General features: G+C 45.9%; 1 protein-coding gene across 1 annotated transcript; it reads right to left on the reverse strand.

The window, feature by feature from the left end:
• Positions 1 to 543: 543 nt before the first annotated feature.
• LOC132390514 (probable G-protein coupled receptor 139) lies at positions 544 to 20,222 on the reverse strand. The gene is made up of 5 exons (XM_059963130.1): positions 19,608 to 20,222; positions 5,971 to 9,049; positions 3,290 to 3,384; positions 2,811 to 2,960; positions 544 to 1,719 (listed from the first exon to the last, which is right to left on the reverse strand). Exons 3-5 carry the CDS (start codon positions 3,372 to 3,374, stop codon positions 944 to 946), a joined length of 1,011 nt encoding a protein of 336 aa, XP_059819113.1. The 5' UTR covers positions 3,375 to 3,384; positions 5,971 to 9,049; positions 19,608 to 20,222; the 3' UTR covers positions 544 to 943.
• Between the last annotated feature and the right edge of the window lie 891 nt (positions 20,223 to 21,113).

Here is a 21,113-nt window from a genome sequence, read left to right on the forward strand (position 1 = left end):
CGGGTAAAAACAAGAAGGGAAGGAATTATATTGATACGACCTGAATTAGCCCGACGATAACGAATTATTCCTTATGTCGTGTTGGAAAACTCCATACTGGGTCATGTAGTTCTTGTCATTATGAAGCACTTGAAAACACACTATTTCAGGGTGAAGGTGATCAGGTAGACAGAAATGAAATACAGATTTCATTACAATCGTTGGGGGCGGATATCTTTCATTTCAGTCGTGGGAATGAGTTTAATTTGATTCTCTCTATTGGGCTTCACGTGGTACAATCTGTAGGATTTTTGGAGTGTAATTCAGTTTTCATTAGAACAAAGAAGCAGCAAGGGTTTTATTTCCCTATCCTCTACACCATATTCCCGTCCAGTTAGTGGCGGGAACGTGGATTAATTTGGAGTGCCAACCACAATGTATCCAATACCCGCCCTATTTATATGCACGTTAGCCAATCAATCAAGCGGAAGGCGGAAACTAGTGTGTTTGACATGTGATTATCCTACCAGCATCAGACTAGAACACCAGCTGTCTTGTGGGAAAGTCGGTCTGTGAGGTTGGAGGGCGGGAATAGGGATAAATGGACATATTCCCAGACCAATGGATGGCTGGCATTTCAGAGTAGTTCGTTGACTGACATCTGGCGAGACCAGGACAGTGCTTTGCCCCTCCCCAGAAACACACTATCCTAATGTCCCGGACCTGCTGGTCAGTCGGACAGTCGGCCCCGGAATAACAACTGCGAGATCAGGCGGTGAATGTGAGAAGTTTGCCTCCGGACTGGAGAAATTGTGGTCGCGTCCGGCTTGGGCTCAGGACGCAGCTTTATTAATAAAATGAAGCACCGAGGGGACAGAATATTTCACCGTCCTAATTATCTGTTCCCTGAATTTTGACTGAGTCACCGCGTAAATAAACGTGTTGGTGCAGCAGCTGAAATCACTCAGCAAAACCCGACGTAGATAAAGATCCATTCAGAATCATTGAAACTGAATCCTTCCCCTGAGACCTGATAATATATGAAATTTACAACAGTTGTCATCCACAGGAGGATGAAGCTGCCGGAGATGGTGAAGAGTAAAATCACAGACCTCCTCCTGTTCTCCATCTCCGGGTCACTGCAGTTCTCCCCCTTGCTCTGACCCTTCAGCCCCTTACGGACCCGACTGGCCACTAAAATGTGTCTGACTGTCAGAGCGTTGAGCAGCAGGATCCCAGCGAAAGGGAGGAATGGAACTAAAATCGTATCGACCCAGTCATATCCTATCCACCCGGGGTCAGTGAAAACATTGTCCCTGAGATCACAGAACCACGGTACATTGTCGATGATCACCCTGGGTTGCCGTGTGAAGTATCGGGGAACATTTTCCATATAGAACAGTGCGCCGATTGTTGTTAGAACCACAGCCGCAGTTTTCCCGGTGCAATATTTTGTTTTCAGCTTCTGACAGCAAATGGCGACAAACCGGTCAAAGGTGAAAGCGACGGTGAACCAGACAGAACAGTGTGTGGCTGTGAAGCTCAGTACATCGATAACACTGCACACAGGAGTGATGCTCAGAAAACTCCACCTGAAGTAATAGGATTTGATTCGCCCCAGAATGACCGCGGTGAAAATGGTCAGTAGATCCGCCGCTGCCATGGCCACCAGGTAGCGAATGGTGCAGGTAGAGAGGCCGCACTTTCCCCGAGACAGGATCACAATCGCCAATAAATTCACTGCGTGTGGGAAAGGGGGAGAAGAGGAGGGTGAGGGGGAGGGAGACAGGGAGAGGGGAGGTGGGAGGGCGAGGGAGCAGAGAGAGTGAGGGAGAGAGAGATAACAGACAGAGGGCATTACTGAACGCATTCCTCAAGGGATCGGGTTTCAGCTGAAGACCAGGCGTTGTGGAGTCAGTGCACGGCTGCTAACCTAACCTGGGACACTGGTCACACTGTCTCTGACCTGCCTTCTTCAGTGTGGAGATGAGACAATGTGTGGACAATCGTCGGCGATAAAAGCGATCTTCATGAACAACATAGGTCGGTGCTGATCCCGATTCCTGTCCCTGACCTGGCCGGTATCACTGATTTAATCGTGACTGACCTGGCCCCTGGAAACTCGTAAATGATGGGGCCGATAAGGCATGCAGAGGAGAGGAACACACACAAAACACTGGAGGGACTCAGCAGGTCAGGCAGCATTCTGTACATGGAATTGAACAAACTTTGGTATTGGGCCGAGACTTTTCTCCAGGACGAAGAGGTATCCTGGTGAAAATTTACGACGCGTCTCAGAAGGAAAGCAGGAACAACTGAGCAACCTGAGGCTGAGCGGCTCCGTTAATGGATTAATTCCACAGCGCAGTTCAATTCGATAACTCTCGTCAGCAGATCCGTTGGCACTGGTTCAGATGATCAGACCCAATTATTGACCGACAGGCAGTGGGATCCGACTGTGACAGACTCCACAGGGAGATATGAAACACAGGACCAGGGGTTCTCTCTGATCGATAACTCAGAAACAGTGAACTTTACAATGTAAACCCATCCCAGTCACAGCTTGCGGGAGAGCTGCCTGTCCCCACACTGGGACAACTCCGGACAGGGTGTCATTGAAGGTAAGAACAACGTTCGAGTCGATCCCGTGAGTTTGATGAGAGACAGGAGTTTAGTTCCGCTTGTCCTTAAATATGAAAAGTCAGAGTGTTGAACTGACAGGATCAAAATCTCTAACGGATATTTCTACAATGATCATCAAGTTAGAAGCTTGTCAGATTCACATGGTTAACACACAGAAATACCAAACATGAATTGCTCTGCTCACTCACCAGGAACTCCAATGACGGCGATGAACACGTACAGTATTTTCTCCACACTTCTGTACCTATCCAACATTGCAGGCATTTTCTCTGTCCAGTGACCTGTCCGCACTGTCCTACAGGCGATCTCTTGGAATGAAATGTAAAAGCAGCCCATGCCTGCGGTTTTTAATACCATTTAGCGACTCCACAGGGACACATTATAACAGATTTAAAAATAGCTGTTTTAAAATTATTTACAAACCAATTACGTCAGGCAGATGCAATCCCCGTGGTGACAGATTGCGATTGAATAATTAACTAGTGCAATGTGTGGACTGTTTATGTGAATTAGTTTGTCCCAACAAAGGTGACTGAACCTTCAGTGGTTTCTTATCAATTCAATATTCTCCCACTCTAAATATGTACTTCAATGGAGCCATTTGAGAAACATAATACTGAAGTAAATTATGTCATTGTAGCTTGTCAAATTGTATTGAATCACCTACTGTTATCATTCTCCTCGAGAGTATGAACTCTTGGATTAGTTTGTGTTTGGGGGACTCTAACCAAGATGTCAAAAGTCTTGAACATCTTTTCTGTTCTATAAAAGAAAAATATCTTGTTAGTTAAGCAATTTTTAGGATTGCTCTCAAATTATTCCAGTCTTAACAAAATAGTTAATTTCAAATTCCCAAACGTAACGGTACACCAACGAGTAATATTCTCCTGAAATGTAGGCATATATCTCCGAATACAGATGCACGGATTTCCATCTGCTCAACCAGGATTTCACATTGCCAGTGTGGAATTCGGGTGTCTTTAATATCAATTACATGGAAAACAAATAAGGAAACCCTCTCCCTCTCCCCCTCTCTCCCTCTCTCCCTCCCTCCCTCCCTCCCTCCCTCTCTCCCTCTCTCCCTCTCTCCCTCTCTCCCTCTCTCCCTCTCTCTCTCTCTCTCTCTCTCTCTCTCTCTCTCTCTCTCTCTCTCTCTCTCTCTCTCTCTCTCTCTCTCTCTCTCTCTCTCTCTCTCTCTCTCTCTCTCTCACACACAAGACAGTATAAAAATCCATGTTTGTATCATTCTTTCATTCCTTCATTTCATTATTTTTATTATCAGAAAATGTATGCAGTACACAATCCTGTGATTCTTCTTCACCATATAGCCTCGAAACCAAGAAAAAAAATCAACAACTCCTCTTCCGCACGAAATGCTCAAAAACAAATAAAAACGCAACAGAAACATTGTCCCCACTCCCACAGCTGTTTCGTGCCACAAAATAATTGCAAAACTTAAAATAAACAGTGCATTTTCACACATGTTACAAAGAAACGGGGGGGGGGGGGGGTGGGGGGGTGGATACAGCTGCGTGGGGCCCTGACACAAAAATGCATTTTCAACACAAAAGTGATTTCAGGTCATAATAACATTTTTACTTCGATCATCTTATTTTTTGTCTTTCGAAGCCAAAGTCACACGCCTCCCGCCACGTCCTCACTTAGCATACAGCAAAGCACTCTGGGATAATGTAGGGTCTATTGAACACATTAAAAGATTAAATACATTAAAAAATCTCAAGGTTTCGAATGTATCTTAACGGTACTCCCACACGTGAGTGTCACGTAAATTCATCAATAGTAACTGCATCTTCTGTTTCCCAATGTGTTGCATTGAATGTAGCCATGTTTAGGGTGGTTCGAGACTCTCCTGCATTATGAACCATATGTATATATATATATATATACACTACTATTTCTACTTCTACTGGAAGCTCATTCCACACAGTTACCACTCTCTGAGTAAAGAAATACCCCCTAGTGTTACCCTTAAACTTTTGTCTCTTAACTCTCAAATCATGTCCTCTTGTTTTAATCTCCCCTACTCTAAGTGGAAAAAGCCTATCCTCGTCAACTCTATCTATCTCCCTCATAATTTTAAATACCTCTATCAAGTCCCCACTCAAACCTCTATGGTCCGAAGAATAAAGACGTAACTTGTTCAACCTTTCCGTGTAAATTAGGTGCTGAAACCCAGGTAACATTCTAGTAAATATTCTCTGTTCTCTGTCTATTTTCTTGATATCTTTCCTATAATTCGGAGACCAGAACTGTACACAATGCTCCAAATTCGGCCTTACTAATGCATTGCACAATTTTAACATTACTCAATGCTCTGATTTATAAAGGCCAGCATACCAACAGCTTTCTTCACCACCCGATCCACATGAGATTCCACCTTCAGCGAACTATGCACCATTATTCCTTGGTTCTACTGCATTCCTCAATGTCCTGCCATTTATCATTTATGTCCTATTTGGATTATTCCTACCCAAATATAGGATCTCACACTTATCAGCATTAAACTCCATCTGCCATCGTTCAGCCCACTCTTCTAACTGACCGAAATCTCTCCGCAAGCTTTGAAGCAAGCTTTCCACAACGCCATCTACCTTATTATCATCTACAAGAAATTTTATGGGGCGGATTCCTACTTTAGTTTCAGCAAGGGGTCCAGCTGCACCATCCAACCATGTGGTGAACGCACATGTAACTTGGAGACCCCCTGGGTAACTCTGGATTCAAGTCGTGGCTTTTCATCAGCACCATGGGCATTATATTATAGGTAACACAGTTGACCTTCTTGGGGCAATAGACCATCGTTACATGCTGACAAGTCCCAACCCACCTGGGTTGTGGGCAATCAATGTCAAAATAAACTTCATGTCCAGAATTGCATCACTTCTTTGTGGATCCAGTATTCATAACAGGGCGAACGTAGATATTCCAACCACGTCGTTGACTACCCAGCCATTAGGTGGCGTTGTTGAGCTCATCCTGATCGGCCACCCCCACCCCCTTCTCCCTTCATTCTGCCACTGCAAACTTTGTTCTGTTATCGGGTCGTTTTCGAACCCTGTTTCCCCTTATCCTCCTCAGTACCTTTCTCCCTCACTCCCTTTCCCTCATTCGCATCATCCTTCTGAGAGCCCATGCTTCACCATGTGTGGGATTTTAATGGATCAATCATTTCACACACCCTTCTGCTTTCCTCGGTACTGCGCGATACCAAGTTTCTCGGCCAGTTCCTACTCTGTCACGGCGTCAAATTCTGCGTATCCAAAGTAGGACCCAAGACACTCTAGAAAACTGGCCACAACCTTGTCACAAATACAGAAGTTTCCTTACCTTTCCACCGGCTGCAGTTATGCAAAACCTCACTGTCACCTCTATTAGTCCAGCAGCTTCTAATGGTGCCTTCTGAACATCACCCCATGTCCCCTGGGAGGGTGCCTGTTCCTCCGGCAGGGCTGAAGGGAAAGCTAAAGTTAGACAGAGAAGGGTTAGCTTCCCTTCCTCCGTTTCATATAAACCGTGAGTTATCCTGTCTGCTGGAAGCACTGGGAAAGTTTCCGAGAATCATCTCATTCACCACTCCAGCACTCAATTGGGCCACGTCAAAGGGTCAGAATACCGTGTCACACAAGCCCCACACCCCCGGCTCTGGTGTGTCCTGCAGTCCCTCCATTACTACAGGTACCATTGGGGCAATGGGTGTTGAAGGTTCCACCCACTCTCGGAAAAACCTGCTGGGAGGCGGGCCACTTCCCCAGTAATCCTGGCTTTGACACTGTTAGTCCCGGAGTGCAGGGACAAAGGATGGCGGACGTGGCTGTTCCTCATGGAGATCGACTGTAGTGGGTTCCCGTTACGGCCAGCATGGAGGCTACTGTCTGTGCTGGGCTTTGATGAAAAGAACAACAAGGAAGCAGGATGGGGGAGGGAGCAGAAAGAGCCCCATACTGGGTACGGAGCTGGAGAGAGGGGTTGAGCTCGAGGTCAGGAACAGATGGGAGGAATGGACAGGAAAGGAGTGGAGGGTTATGGGCTGAGTGCGGGTAGGTGGGACTAGGTGAGATTAAGGGTTCGGCACGGACTAGGAGGGCCAAGATGGCCTGTTTCCGTGCTGTGATTGTTATATGGTTATATGGGCAGTGACTTGGCCCTGACTTCTGATCCACCAGCTGGACAGTGTAGAGGTTAAGGGTTGAAACACTCTATGAAATTTGGACACTACCTGATCATATCTGACCCACGTCAAAGGCTACGATTACCTCATCAGCGTCTCTTCATACGTTAAATCACCCCAATCTGCATCACCATCATCGTCAGTCCTCGCAGATATCACTCCTCTCCGAGCTGAGAGTTCACTTTGCAGATTTTCCATCTGCTTTAAACACTTGCGATCAGCGCAGCCTTTCCTCTCATCTGCCGATTTCTTCATGACATTCACAACAGCCGTAAATCCCGACCCTGACTTTTCCTTTCTCTAATTCTGTATCCGCCTGTTTATACTCCTCTTCAGTTTTCTCATTTTCTCTTGTTAACGCTTCACACTGAGCCTGAAACTGACTTACGTGGATCAAATTCACCTGATGCTGCTCCGTCAGAATTTCTAACTCTTCCCTACACTTACACAATTCCTCCGCCAGTTTCAGTTTTTTCTCCCTTCACTTCAATTGGATCATCCAACAAACATCACATTACAATATTTTTAATCCCCTGTAATTTCTTTAATTTATTTTCACTAACTACTTTTCACAATTCTTCCTCCACAGTCCCGGACCCTTGGCTGTCAAACTTTTCTAACCACTCCTCATTATCTGACCAGTTCCTTCATAATTAACCATGAAAGTAATCTCTGAAATCCTCTGAATCCTTGGGTTCTGCCTGTCCTTTCCCTTTCACATTTTAATATCCTAACCTACTGTGTGGTTCAACTCGTCACCAGGGTCCCAGACCACTTTTCTTTCTTTTCGAGTTCACCCAGGGCGCGAAAATATGTTCACCGTTCATCAACTGAGATCAGTTTGGAAACTCACCAGGCAACTCGTAATTAATCACAGCTCGCATTTTATTTTTCCTACACAAACAACAAAATAACTACGTTGACCCCAGGCTAACAACTTAAAACATGAATTCCACTGCTCCCTCTGTACTAATACACACCCTGACCACTTCTCAAATTCACAACATTGCAACAGGGGATCCCATTGTATCCAAATGATCGATCATTTCTCCTCCAGCCCCTTCCTTGGGGGTTCTTCCTTGTGATAGTTAGTCTCAGGAGTTATCACACCTTTGCATTTGAAACTCTTTACTTGTTTTGAAACAAGCATGATTTGAAACATTTGAAACAACTCTTATCAGTTCAGAGGACGCATCTCATTCTTGTTGGCTGAAGTCCATCAGGCTGATGACTAACAGATTTCCATTGGATGTAGTCCAAGGGCTACACAACATCATGCCAAAGGTAATTTATTTTGTTCTCCTCCACTATGGTTTCAAACAGACAAACTGTGTCGCTCAGACGCTCAGCAGAAATATCGAGATTCCTTCTGCAGAACTGCCACTGTACGTAATACACACCTTATCTCAGAGTGACTTCAGGTTCAGAGATAACGAGATTCCTTCTGCAGACCTGCCACTGTACATAATCCATACCTTATCTCAGAGAGACTTCAGGTTCAGAGATAAAGAGATTACTTCTGAAAACCTGACAGTGTACATAATAGACAGTTTATGTGAGAGTGATTTCAGGCTTACAATGGGAATACCAGTAACTTCTTGTGTAAAGTTGATCTGATCAGGTTATCCCATAGCAATCAGTTCACAAAATGGGGGTTACAGAGCAGCTTCACAAAATGGCAGCCTCTATTCCTTCGACCTCATGACAAAAACACAGACAATTGATCACTCTACTTCCACTGTCATTGACCCATTCACGTTCGATGTTTTCTTGCATATGTTAATTCATTCAGACAGTGGTGTATTTTGGTGCAGAGCAGTCAGGATGGGATGCTCCTCCAGTCAGATGTGGGAACTCTGGACATCCGACAGTTTTCAGATGAATATTTACAGGAAGTGCACCCAATTACAGCGCCGGACTGACTGGTTCAGGGAGTTGGATGTACTCAGGGTCATTCGGGAGCCTGAAGATACTATCAATGAAACATCTGAAGAGATGGCCACACCCAGAGTACAAGCTTCGGACAGGAGAAGCGTGACCACCAGCAGAGGTAAGGGTCATTAGGAAGACAGTGCAGGGCTGTCCTGTGGGCATTCTCCTCAGCAGAACACCTTGTTGGATACTGCTGAGTGGGTGGCGAGTTGATCCGTTGGGGCATGAAAGTAACAGAAAGGCCGGCAGCACTGCCCACTCTGAAGCTTAATAGGGAAGTGTACATTTTGGCCTTGTGATGATATTCTGGGGAGAGAAAGGAGAAATTAGAACTGATTTCTGCGTCACAGATCCAAACCATTAAACTCCAGTCCCATTAAACGTGAACATTAGCCGAGGATTACCTCCCACGCCCAGTGAACAAAGTGCAGAACTGGGTTTGATAAACAGCAGCAGTAATTGCCGAGTTCGGCATCAACATTCACTTTTGAACTTGATTCAGCAACTGTGATGGTGAAATATCCAGCCTGTAGCCTGTCGCATGTTTAAACAGTTTCCCCAGTGTGAACTCGGTAGTGCGTCACAAGGTGGGATGACTGAGAGAATCTCTTCCCACATTGGGAGCAGGAGAATGGCCTCTCCCCAGTGTGGACTCGTCGGTGTGTCTGTAAGTCGGATGACTGACTGAATCTCTTTCCACAATCAGAACAGGCGTATGGTCTCTCCCCAGTGTGAATACGCTGATGTATCATCAGTTGAGATGACTGAATAAATCCCCTTCCACAGTCTGAGCAGGTGAACGGTCTCTCCCCAGTGTGGACTCGTTGATGCACCTTCAGTTGATATGACCGAATAAACCCTTTCCCACAGTCTGAGCAGATGAACAGCCTCTCCCCAGTGTGAATTCGCTGATGTGTCTTCAGTTCAACTGACCGAGTAAATGCCTTCCCACAGTCTGAGCAGGTGAACGGCCTCTCTCCAGTATGAACTCGCTGGTGAGCCTGTTGCCTGGATGAGTCAGTGAATTTCTTCCCACAGTCTGAGCAGGTGAACGGCCTCTCCCCAGTGTGAATTCTCTGATGCACCTTCAGTACAGATGAATGAGTGAATCCTTTCCCACAGTCTGAGCAGGTGAATGGCCTCTCCCCAGTGTGAATTCGCTGATGTTCCTTCAGTACAGAAGACTGTGTGAATCCTTTCCCACAGACTGAGCAGGTGAACGGCCTCTCCCCATTGTGAACTCGCTGATGTACCTTCAGTTGAGATGACCGAATAAACCCTTTCCCACAGTCTGAACAGGTGAATGGCCTCTCCCCAGTGTGAGTTCGCTGATGTATCTTCAGTTCAGATGACCAAGTGAATCCCTTCCCACAAGTCCGAGCAGGCGAATGGCTTCTCCCCAGTGTGAAGTGACTGGTGTCTCCGCAGTTGCGATGACTGAGTGAATCCCTTCCCACAGTCTGAGCAGGTGAACGGCTTCTCACCAGTGTGAACTCGCTGGTGTGTCAGTAGGCTGGATGACCGAGGGAATCCCTTCCCACAATCAGCGCAGGTGAACGACATCTTATCAGTGTGAACTCGCTGTTGTGCATGCAGGTGAGATGAGTGAGTGAAGAGTGAATCCCTTCCCACAGTTCTTTGTCAATTCATAAATCAAATATCAGATGTAGTAAACCCCTTGCACAATCAATGTAGTTGAAGAACTGATCTCCAGTGAACAAATGCTGGTGTGTTCTCAGCTCCCCGGTTCCAGTGGATTTCAGTGAGTTACAACAGAAAACTTCATTTCAGACACAAAGCACTTTTCCAGCTGTGATGACAAAATTCTTCATCTCCAAGGATCAACAGTGATACATTGTTAAATATCTAGTAACTCCTTAAATATCTGGGCAGAGACAGCAAACTGACATGTTGTTCTGCTTAAAATTCCCGTACACAATTTTTGTCATTTCTAACCTGTAAAAAAGATTTACAAAAGACATCAATAAATGAAAGTCATCATTCAGAGAAGTGTATGGTCATCCACTTTGTTAGAGGCAATAGAGAGGAAATAATGTTGAAGAGTAGGAGAATATAAAAGCAAAGATGTATTGTTGAGTATTTATAAAATGTGGCCTCACTTGGACTGTTGAGAGCAGATTCAGGCCCCTTAAGTAGAACAGATGTACTTACATTGCAGAGCGTTCAAAGGAAATTTACAAAAATATTTCAGGATTTATAGGGCTTGTCTGATGAAGAACATTTGATGGCTCGGGGCCTCTACTCACTGGAGTTCAGAATAATGAAATCTATCGAACATTGAAAAGTCTCTATAGAGTGGATGTGGAGAGTTTGTTGACAAGAGTGGGGGAGTCGAAAACCAGAGGACGCAGCATCAAAATCGAGCTTTGTTCTTTCAGAATGGAGATGAGGAGGAATTTCTTTAACCGGAGCGTGGTGACTCTGTGGGATTTGCTGCTATGAGTTGCTCTGGAGGCCAAGTAATTGGGTCTATTTTCGGGAAGAGGGTGATGGATTCTTGATTAGTCAGGGCAGGAAGGGATATGGGGAGAAGGCAGGAGAGTGCGGCTGAGATGGAAATGGATCAGCTGTAATGAAATGGTGGAGCAGACTCGATGGGCCAAACGACCTCATTCTGCTCCTGTATCTGATTAATTTTCACAGCCGATATATTATGAAATAATTTTAATCTCCTTTCTGAACTCTAACATCACACTGTTACAGCGAGGATCAACCCAAGTTGGGGGAAAAATTCTCCTTCCAACTGCTCATGACGCCGGCAACTGGTCTGTCCATCTAATTCCCCAACAGTTTTCCTGTGTGTGAGAATGGGAATTTCAATCTGTGACTTAGCTTAGGCTGATTCCTTCCATTAGTATTATTCTCTGTCCCATATTATTCCGAGCTGCGCAGTAACTGAAATGTTCCCACACAGACAGCCTTTGCTGCTGCACAGCTGGTGTTTTGTTGATGCCGTGCTGTTTTCATGATGTTTAAACATTTAACTTTCAGACAAATACTCGGTCCATACGTTCTGAGAAAAATAAATTAGAGAAAACATTGGTATTATTTCAAGTTCTGGTCATGTACGACAGCACTACAAAGAGCATGTGATGTTACATGGCAAACCCTGGAGAGTTTCAAATTACTCTGCCCCTCCGCACAGGTGATTGATGGTGGAGAGCCCATCAGAGGCAATGCCAATGAACATGATGGGGAGGGCAGTCCTTGTTCTCATTGGAGTGTGGCATATTTGTGATGAGAACGCTACAGGTCACTTGTTACCCAGGCCAAAGGTAATTGGTATCATTATGTACCCAAAGCGAATGGTACTAAACAAGTTCTCACAGGTAGAAAGGTCCAGATCAAGATGGAACAAAGGTGATTCCCACAAGGACTAAAGCTGTCCATCGTGCGCACGCGCGAAACTCACCGCGACCTTACGCATGCGCATGTGATCGTCTGGTCACGGACGGCGATTTCTGGAACTAACAGGAGAAAGTCTGCAAATGCTGGAAATCCAAAGCGACTCACACAAAACGCTGCAGGAACTCAGCACTTCAGGCAGCATCTATAGAAAATTATAAACAGACGGCGTTTTTTGGCAGAAAGCCTTCTGCAGGGCAGAGAAGCACGGGGGAAGGTGCCAGAAGAGAAATGTGGTGGGGGAGGGGAAGAGGCGAGCTGGAATTTGATGCCGGGTGGGTGGGGAAGGTCAAGAAAGGGTGGGCTGGAGAATAAAGAATCTGATAGGAGGGGAGAGTGGACCAGAGAGAGGGCGTGAGGAGGGTCCCGGGAGGAGTGTAGGAAGGTGAGAAGTACAAGGTCAGAGTGGGGCATAGAGGAGGGTGACGGTAATTTGTTCTCCTGAGTGGAAATCGATGTTCATGCCATCAGATTGGAGGGTACCCAGACAGAATATAATGTGTTGCTCCTCCACGGGGAGAGGAGCTCATCTTGGCACAAGAGGAGTCCACGGATCGACACGGCGGAACAGGACTGGGAATGAAGAATTAAAATGCTTGCTGACTGGTAAGTCAGACTTGTGGAGGATGGTGCGAAGTTGCTCCTAATTGATGACTGCACCCGCAGGGTGGCGGAGCAACAACTTATATTCTGCCTTGGTACGAGTGCACCAGTCTTGTCTGTTTGAATCCAGAGCCCAAGAAAAGCTCTCTTTCGTGTCTCAGTGGTCTTTGACCCCCTGAAGAACTGTTTCTGAGTGACAGCTAAGATCCACCTGCAATTCCTCGGCCCACTTTCCCAACTGGTCTCGATCCCACTGTAACCTTAGACAACCCTCACTTTCTCCACACACCGGTTTAGGTGACATCCACAACCTCACTAATTGTTTGATCTGCATTCTCCAAATAATTAACATACATCATTGTCCAGTTGTAAGCGGATGAATTTACTTTCTCTTTCATCTCCCAGGGGGACGAGACTGCCTGGATCCGGGGTGGGGGGGGTGGGGTGCAGGGAAACACGGGCTTTCAGTGTCTGAGCCGGTGAGGAAGCCGTAAGTGGCCAGCCCACAAGACAAGACAGCAGATCCCCTTGGCAATCAAACCGACCCTCATCAGGCCTTTCACTCCGTGTCCAATCCCCCTCTCAGTGCGAACTCAATCGCCACTGCGACTCCTTCAATGGGGCGACTGAGTCGTGCAGACGGTGTGAAACCACCTCATTTGCGTCGGGACCATTTCCATTCCACCCATACCCAGGCAAAGGAGCTGGTTTTAAATTTGTTTTTACATTGGTTTATTTCTGATTTTAAAAGTTGTCATTTCTGTGTACTGATGTCTGTTTGTCATCCTGAGCAGTTCTGCCTGAAGTTGTTTGGCCTGATTGTTTCTTGGTGAAATTTGACAATGGCGTCTCCCCGGGTTTGGACCTTCATGTCCGTAACCCAACAGGAACCGTCCCTGCTCCCACTCCAGGCTCAGCTGAGAGTGACTGTACTGGCACTGGAGACGGCCCAGTCCCTGACCTCCCAGACTGCACCGTCGGGTAAACCCCGTTACGACTGATACCAGGACATCCCAGAATAAAGGACGAGCCCTTGTCTGGCATCTGCTGGCTCTGACATATCTCTACCCACCCGTACAAGTACAACACTAACACCCCCCGCCCCCAGCGCCGACACCTACCGTCAGTGGGTCCATCACCAGGGACACACATCATGTTCTCTGGCGGCAACAAACCAGCCCGAAGACCCCGGTCTCCGGTTGGCAGCAGCTCATTTGAGGGACCCGCCATTTGGGCTCCACCTCATTCGGGGGCAGACGTTGTGGGTGGGTGAAGCTCATTTCACACTCCTGTGACCCTCTGAGTGAAGAGGTATCCCCTCATGTGCCCCATAAACTCCCCATCTTTCACCCCTAACCCCCTGTCAAGTATCTCTCTGCTGAGACTCACAGAACACAATCCCAACACTGAGTGTTTCTTCATCAAGCAGCTTTATTCTTTATTACCTGCCGGGGGTAAGTTCACCTCCATTCTCACCAGGGATGGGAGGGGACTTCAAACACAGCGTTTACAAAATATTCCTTCTGTCCCCTCATTTCGGTCACATGGAAGAGTAAAATAATCATAATCTGATTATTATTACTCTAATGGTTATTCCATAATGTAAAACCGTATTCTCTCATCCAGATTCCAAAAATGGCTTCCTGAGGGATTATCATTGCGGAAATGTACAATGTAAACCAGTATCCCACCATCGTCCCAGAGTCCCAAATGGCCACCGGCTTCCTGAGGGGTTATCATTGTGGAACTGTTCAATGTAAATCAGTATCCCACCATCGTCCCAGAGTCCCAAATGGCCAGTGGCTTCCTGAGGGGTTATCATTGTGGAACTGTACAATGTAAACCAGTATCCCACCATCGTCCCAGAGTCCCAAATGGCCACTGACTTACTGAGGGGTTATCATTGTGGAACTGCTCTCCCACTTCTCTCATTCTATCTGCTGCCTCTCAAATATAATCCATCAGGTGAGTTACATTTTCAGATTTGTCTGGTGTGTTGGTGCAACACTCTTGTCCAATTAAAGCACACACATCCCAATTTTTATCTAATATAAAGTCTCGGGTGGCTGGAAAACGATGCTGGAGAGGCAGTGATGGGAAACAAAGAAATGGTAGACAGACTGAATAAGTGTGTTGTGTCTGTCTTCACAGAGGAAGACACCAGCAGAATGGTGGGACTTCCGGGTGTCAGGAGCCAGAAGTGTGCAAAGTTACCAGAACCAGAGTGAAGGTTCTTGAGGAACTGGAAGGCCAAGTTAGATAAGTCACGTGACCCAGATGGTGTACACCCCAGCTTTCTGAAAGAGGTGGCTAAAAAGATTGTGGCCCCATTAGTAATGAACATTCAGGAATCACAATGTTCCAGAATGGTTCCTCAAGAATGTAATATTGCCAATGTCACACCACTTTTCAAGAAGGGAGAGAGGCAGAAGAAAGGAAACTATAGGCCAGTTAGTCTGTCCGCAGTGATTGGGAAGATGTTGGAGTCGATTATTAATGATGAGGTCTGAGAGTACCGTGTCACAAGATAAAATAGGCCACAGTCAGCATGGTTTCCTGAAGGGAAAATCTTGCCTGACCAACCTGTAGAAATTATTTTAAGAAATAACAAGCAGGACAGACAAAGGAGAATCGATTGATGTTGTTCACCTGGATTTTCAGACGGCTTCTGACATGATGCCACACACGAAACTGCTTTAACAACCCACGAGCCCATAGTATTACCGGAAAGCTTCCAGCATGGACAAAGCCGTGGCTGACTGAGAGGAAGCAAAGAGTGGGTGTAAAGGGAGCCTTTTGATGAGTGGGTTCCACAGTCGTCAGTGTTGGGACTGATACTCTTTCTGTTAAATGTCACTGATGTGCATGATGAAATTGATGACCTTGCTGCAAAGTTTACAGGTACTATGAAGATGGTTGAGGGTCAGGTCGTTTTGAGGAAATAGAGAGACTATGGAAGGTCATCAACAGATGAGGAGAATGGGCGAAGAAGTGGGAGATGGAATTCAGTGTCAGCAAAGGGTATCAGCATGCACTTTGGTAGAAGAAATGAAAGGGCTGACTATTTTCCAAATACTTCCTAAAGGTCAATTTGCAAATTGAGTCTGTGGTGAAGAAGGCAAATGTAATGTCAGAATTCATTTCAAGAGGAATTGAATATAAACGCAGGGATGTAATGTTGAAATTTTTGTAAGCACTGGTGAGGCCTCACTGGGAGTACTGTGAGCAGTTTTGGACTCATCTGAGAAAAAGATGTGCTGAAACTGGAGAGTATCCAAAAGAGGTTCACGTAAATGATTCCCAAATTAAATATGTTGTCATATGAGGAGTATTTGATGGCTCTGGGCCTGTGTTGAGTGGAATTCAAAAGAATGAGAGCAGACCTAATTGAAATATATCAAATAGTGAAAGGATTTTAAAGTGAATACGGAGAGGATGTTTCCTATTTTGGGACAGTCTAAGACCAAAGGACACAGCCTCAGAATAGAGGGGTGTCTTTAGAATGGAGATGAGGGGGAATTTCTTTAGCCAGAGAGTAATGAATCTATGGATTCTATGGATAGTGAATCATAGGCAGCTGTGGAGGCCAAATCTTCATGTACATTTAAGGCAGAGGTTGATAGTTTCTTGACTGGTCAGGGCATGATGGGCTACCAGAAGAAGGCAGGGGATTGGGGCCAAGAGGGAAATTGGATCCGCTAAAATGAAATGGCGGAGAAGACTCGATGGGCCAAATGGCCTAGTTCTGCTCCTATATCTGATGGTCTTATGGCAATCATCAGCAAGAGCCAGGAGCTAATTATTGACTTCAGGAGGAGGAACCAGGAGATCTGTGAGCCTGTCCTCATCAGAGATCAAAGGCGGAGAGGGTCAGCAACCTTAAATTCCTCAGTGGCATCACTTTCCAGGATGTGTCTTGAGCCCAGCATGGAAGTGTAATTACGAAGAAAGCACAGCAACATCTCCATTTCCTTAGAAGCTTGCAAAGATTCAGCATGACATCTACAACCTTGACTAACTTCTGCAGGTGTGTGTGGAGAATATGTTCAGTGGTTGCATCATGGCCTGGTATGGAAACACCAAAGCCCTTGAAAGGAAAATCCTGCAGAAAGTAGTGGATACGGCCCAGTACATCACGGGTAAAACCCTCCCCACCACTGCGCACATTTCTCTGGTGTGCTGTCATAGGAAAGCTACAACTATCATCAAGGAACCCACCATGTGAAACATGATCTCTTCTCACTGATGCCATCAGGAAGAAAGTGCAGGAGTCTCTGGACCCACACCACCAGGTTCAGGAACTGTTATCACCCTTCAAACATCAAGTTCTTCAAACAGAGGAGATAATCTTACTCAAATTCAATTGCTCCATCACTGAACTGTTCCTATAACCCATGGACACATTCACAGATTCTTCATCACCTGTTCATGGTAATTATTTATTACTTTTTTTTTTCTTTTGTATTTGCACAGTTTGTTGTCTTTTGCACATTGTATTTTGTCTACAATGTTGGGTTCGGGCTTTCATTGATTCAATCATGATTCTTTGAGTTACTGAGTTTGTCCGAAAAAAAAATATCTCAGGATTGAACATGGTGACATGCGTAAAAATCGATAATAAACTTACTTTGTAAATTTTGAATTCTACATTTAAATTACTCTCTCAAACACACATGTGCTTTGTAATTTCTAAAGGTTCAGCATCGACTGGCTAAATGATTTGGCTCTGATCAGAATGATCGTCCCATCACAATGACCCCTCTTCTGAGGTACCCCAGCTACAGGAAAGATTCCTGAATCAAACTGGGATCACTGTTTCAAGCGTGTACGCACACACACAGACACACAGCTGTGATGAAGAGCTTTGAGGGGGTTGGTCCTGACTGGAATCAACTCCTGTCTGTGCATGGACCTGGACCCACTGCAATTTGCCGATCACCACAATCTGTCTACAGCAAATGCAATCTCACAGGCTCTCTTCTCAGCCTTAGATCACCCGGACAAAAGCAATGCACAAGTCAGGCTGCTGATTACAGCTCAGCGTTCAACACAATCAGACCCTCAATTGTAATCAACAAGCTCCAAAACCTGGGCCTCTGCACCTCCTTCTGCAACTGGATCCTCACCAGGAGACCCCAGTCTGTGTGGATCAGAAATAACATCTCCTCCTTGCTGACAATCAACACCGGCACACCTCAACGATGCGTGCTCAACCCACTGCTCTACTCTCTCTGCACCACGTCTGTGTGTCTAGACTCATCTACAAACTTGCTGACAACCCAACTATTGTTGGTGGAATTTCAGATGGTGACGAGGAGGAGTACAGGAGTGAGATAGATCAGCAAGTTGAGTGGTGTCACAGCAACAACCTTGCACTCAGCATCATGAAGACAAAGAATTGATTGTGGATTCAGGAATGGGAAGTCAAGGGAGCACACACCAGTCCTCATTGTGGGATCAGAAGTGAAAAGTGTGAGCAGTTTCCATTTCCTGCATGTCATCATCTCTGAGGAACCATCCTGGGCCCAACATATTGATGCAGTTACAATGAAGGCACAACATCCGCTATATTTCATTCGGAGATTGAGGGGAATCGGTCTGTCACTAAAGACACTTGCAAATTTCTACAGATGTACTGTGGAGAGCATTCTAACTGGTTGCATCACTGCCTGGTGTGGAGAGGCCACTGCACCGGATTGGAAAATCCTGCAGAAAGTTGTAAACTCAGCCAGCTCCTTCATGGGCACCACAGCATCCAGGACACATTCAAAAGATGAGGCCACAAAAAGGTGGCATCCATCATTACGGACCCCCATCACCCAGGACATGCCTTCGGCTCATTGCTACAGGACCGTGAAGAGACACTCAATGTCTCAGGAACAGCTTCTTCCCTCCACCGTCAGATTTCTAAAAGGACAATGAACTCTCGAATACTTCCTCAGTATTTTCCCTCACGTTTGCCACTACATTTCAAATTTAATTTTATAAATACTTGTTCTAATTTATAGTTTTTATTACTATGTATTGCAATGTACTGCAGACACAAAGGAACAAATTTCACCACATATGCGGATGATATTAAACCTGATTCTGATACACCAACACACACAGCTGGGCTCAGAATACAACACTCCCACATTCCTCCCTTTGTGACACCCTGCTTGCTCCATGGCCCCCGGTATGAAGCTCAAACTGTTGCAACACCTGCCCTTTAAATTCATGGCTGAGGCTGTGTTGTGTCTGTTCACTGTTTGAGTTCGATATTAAATGAAGAGCATTGAATGGGAAGTAAGGTTTGAATAGAAGAATAACGATCTCCTCTGAAGGTATATGGGGTCCTGGTGAGAGCGTACATGGAACACTGCACAGGTCTGGTCTCCCTCCCGGAGTCAGCTTGTGGGATGAAGGGAATGAAGGGATTTCCCAGATTGATTTAGGAGGTGAGGTAGTGTCCTTGGAGAGATTATACTAACCGGGCCTGTCTCAGAATTAGAGAAATAAAAGGCCGTCTGACTGAGACAGACAGAGTCTCACAGGGTATTGACAGTGTTGAGGGAGAAATGATGTTTCCTTTGGCTGTGGTGAGGAATGGGGGTCACAGAATCCGAGTACACCTCAGCACGACTGAAATGAGGAGGAATTTCCTCATCCAGAGGGCAGTGAAACTTTGGAATTTTCTCCACAAGGTTTCTAAATTTGAAGGACAAATTTTAGGGCTCTGCGATGCTGGGAACGTTGCGTGAAAGTGGCGCTGAGGTCAAAGATCAGGCATGTTCTGTGTGAAAGGCGGAAAAGACGGAAAGTCTGTTTATTTGTTCCTAAAGTCCGAGTTTACCTTTGCGCCTGGTTCTCCCTTGACCTTCAGCCTGTCCTTTTGCACAGGGGAGCGCTCACACACCGGAGTTCCATCGGCAGCCGCTGCGGGCCAGCTCCCGGATCCCAGCAGCAGGAGATAGGACCGGGAGGAAACTCCGGACAACAGGCCCCGATCCACGGCGGGTAAAGACCGGGCACCCCCTGTGTGATTGAAACATCTCACGGTGTCTCCGCCCGAAACTTCACCTCCACCATCGGAAGGATTCAAAACTCCGGCCGCTGTTGCAGCCTTTACCCGGGGATCTGCTCCCAATCTCGGGTCTCTCACCGGGTCCACTCGTTCCCGGTTCCAAACTTCGGTCCGCCCAGCATCCCACCCACTGACACTCCTCAGCCAATGGAGGCAAGAGTCTCTCAGGGGTGTTCTCTGATTGGCTGTGAGTGTGTCCGAGGACGGGCTGCTGCCGGTTGCTGGATATGTCAGTCAAGGTTTGATATCAGAAACAAAACAAGTTCCCAAAGGCTCAAAGTTCAAAGTAAAATTAGTAAACCCAGATAAGACATTTTCAAAACAGAAAGTAAAATCCACATTAATATAATGATCTATAAATTGACAAACATCAACCCAAAATGTTTTAACATATTCACAATCCCAAAACAAATGAAAAAAATCCTCTGGTTATAAACCACAAAAATAACAGTTAGTTTCAATATCAGAATTAACCCGTCAGATAAACACTATTTGGATAATATCTATGCATAGTTTTAAATAAGCCCCAAATACTCCTCCACCTCAGATTACCCAAGCGACTGTTCCAAAAACTAACAGTGTACATATAAGTCACCACATACAACACCTACAAACATACAGAGCAAAGCTACAGAACGGTAACTATATCTGGATCACTGAAAGATCAGCCAGAGTGCAGAAGACAACAAACTTCGCCAATGCAAATAAACAACGAGAACATGAAATAACGGCAGCGGCTGCCGATAGATGTCCGGTGCTCTCAGCACTCCCTGTTCAACCTGACAGGACAAGAAATAGTGAGGCGCAAAGGTAAACTCGTGTTTCAGAAAATAAGAAATAGAGAAGGTGTGGCCATTCGGCCCCTTGCGCCTCTTCTGCCCTTCACTCAGAACATGCTTGACTTTTGACCTCAGCACCACTTTCCTGCAACTTCCCATCACCGCTGAGCCCCAGGATATGTCCATTCAATTCCGAAACCTTGTGGAGATAATTGCAGTGATTCACTGCACTCTGGGTGAGGAAATTACTCCTCATCTCAGCCCTGCTGAATTGTTCTCGGATTTTGAGTCTGTGCCCGCTGGTTCCACACCTTATGGGAAACATCATTCCAGCCCTTCCGCTGTAAATATCCTGTGAGATTGTATTTCTCTAATTCTGAGACAGGAATGCGATCTGTCTCTGTCAAACCACCTCCTATTTCACTCATTTTGAGACAGTCCCAGTACGATGATTTGTTGTGGGAGCCTCTCGATGGACAGCAGGTGAGTGCAGTTG

This window comes from Hypanus sabinus, unplaced genomic scaffold (genome assembly GCF_030144855.1).
Source record: "Hypanus sabinus isolate sHypSab1 unplaced genomic scaffold, sHypSab1.hap1 scaffold_936, whole genome shotgun sequence".
Lineage (NCBI taxonomy): Eukaryota > Metazoa > Chordata > Chondrichthyes > Myliobatiformes > Dasyatidae > Hypanus > Hypanus sabinus.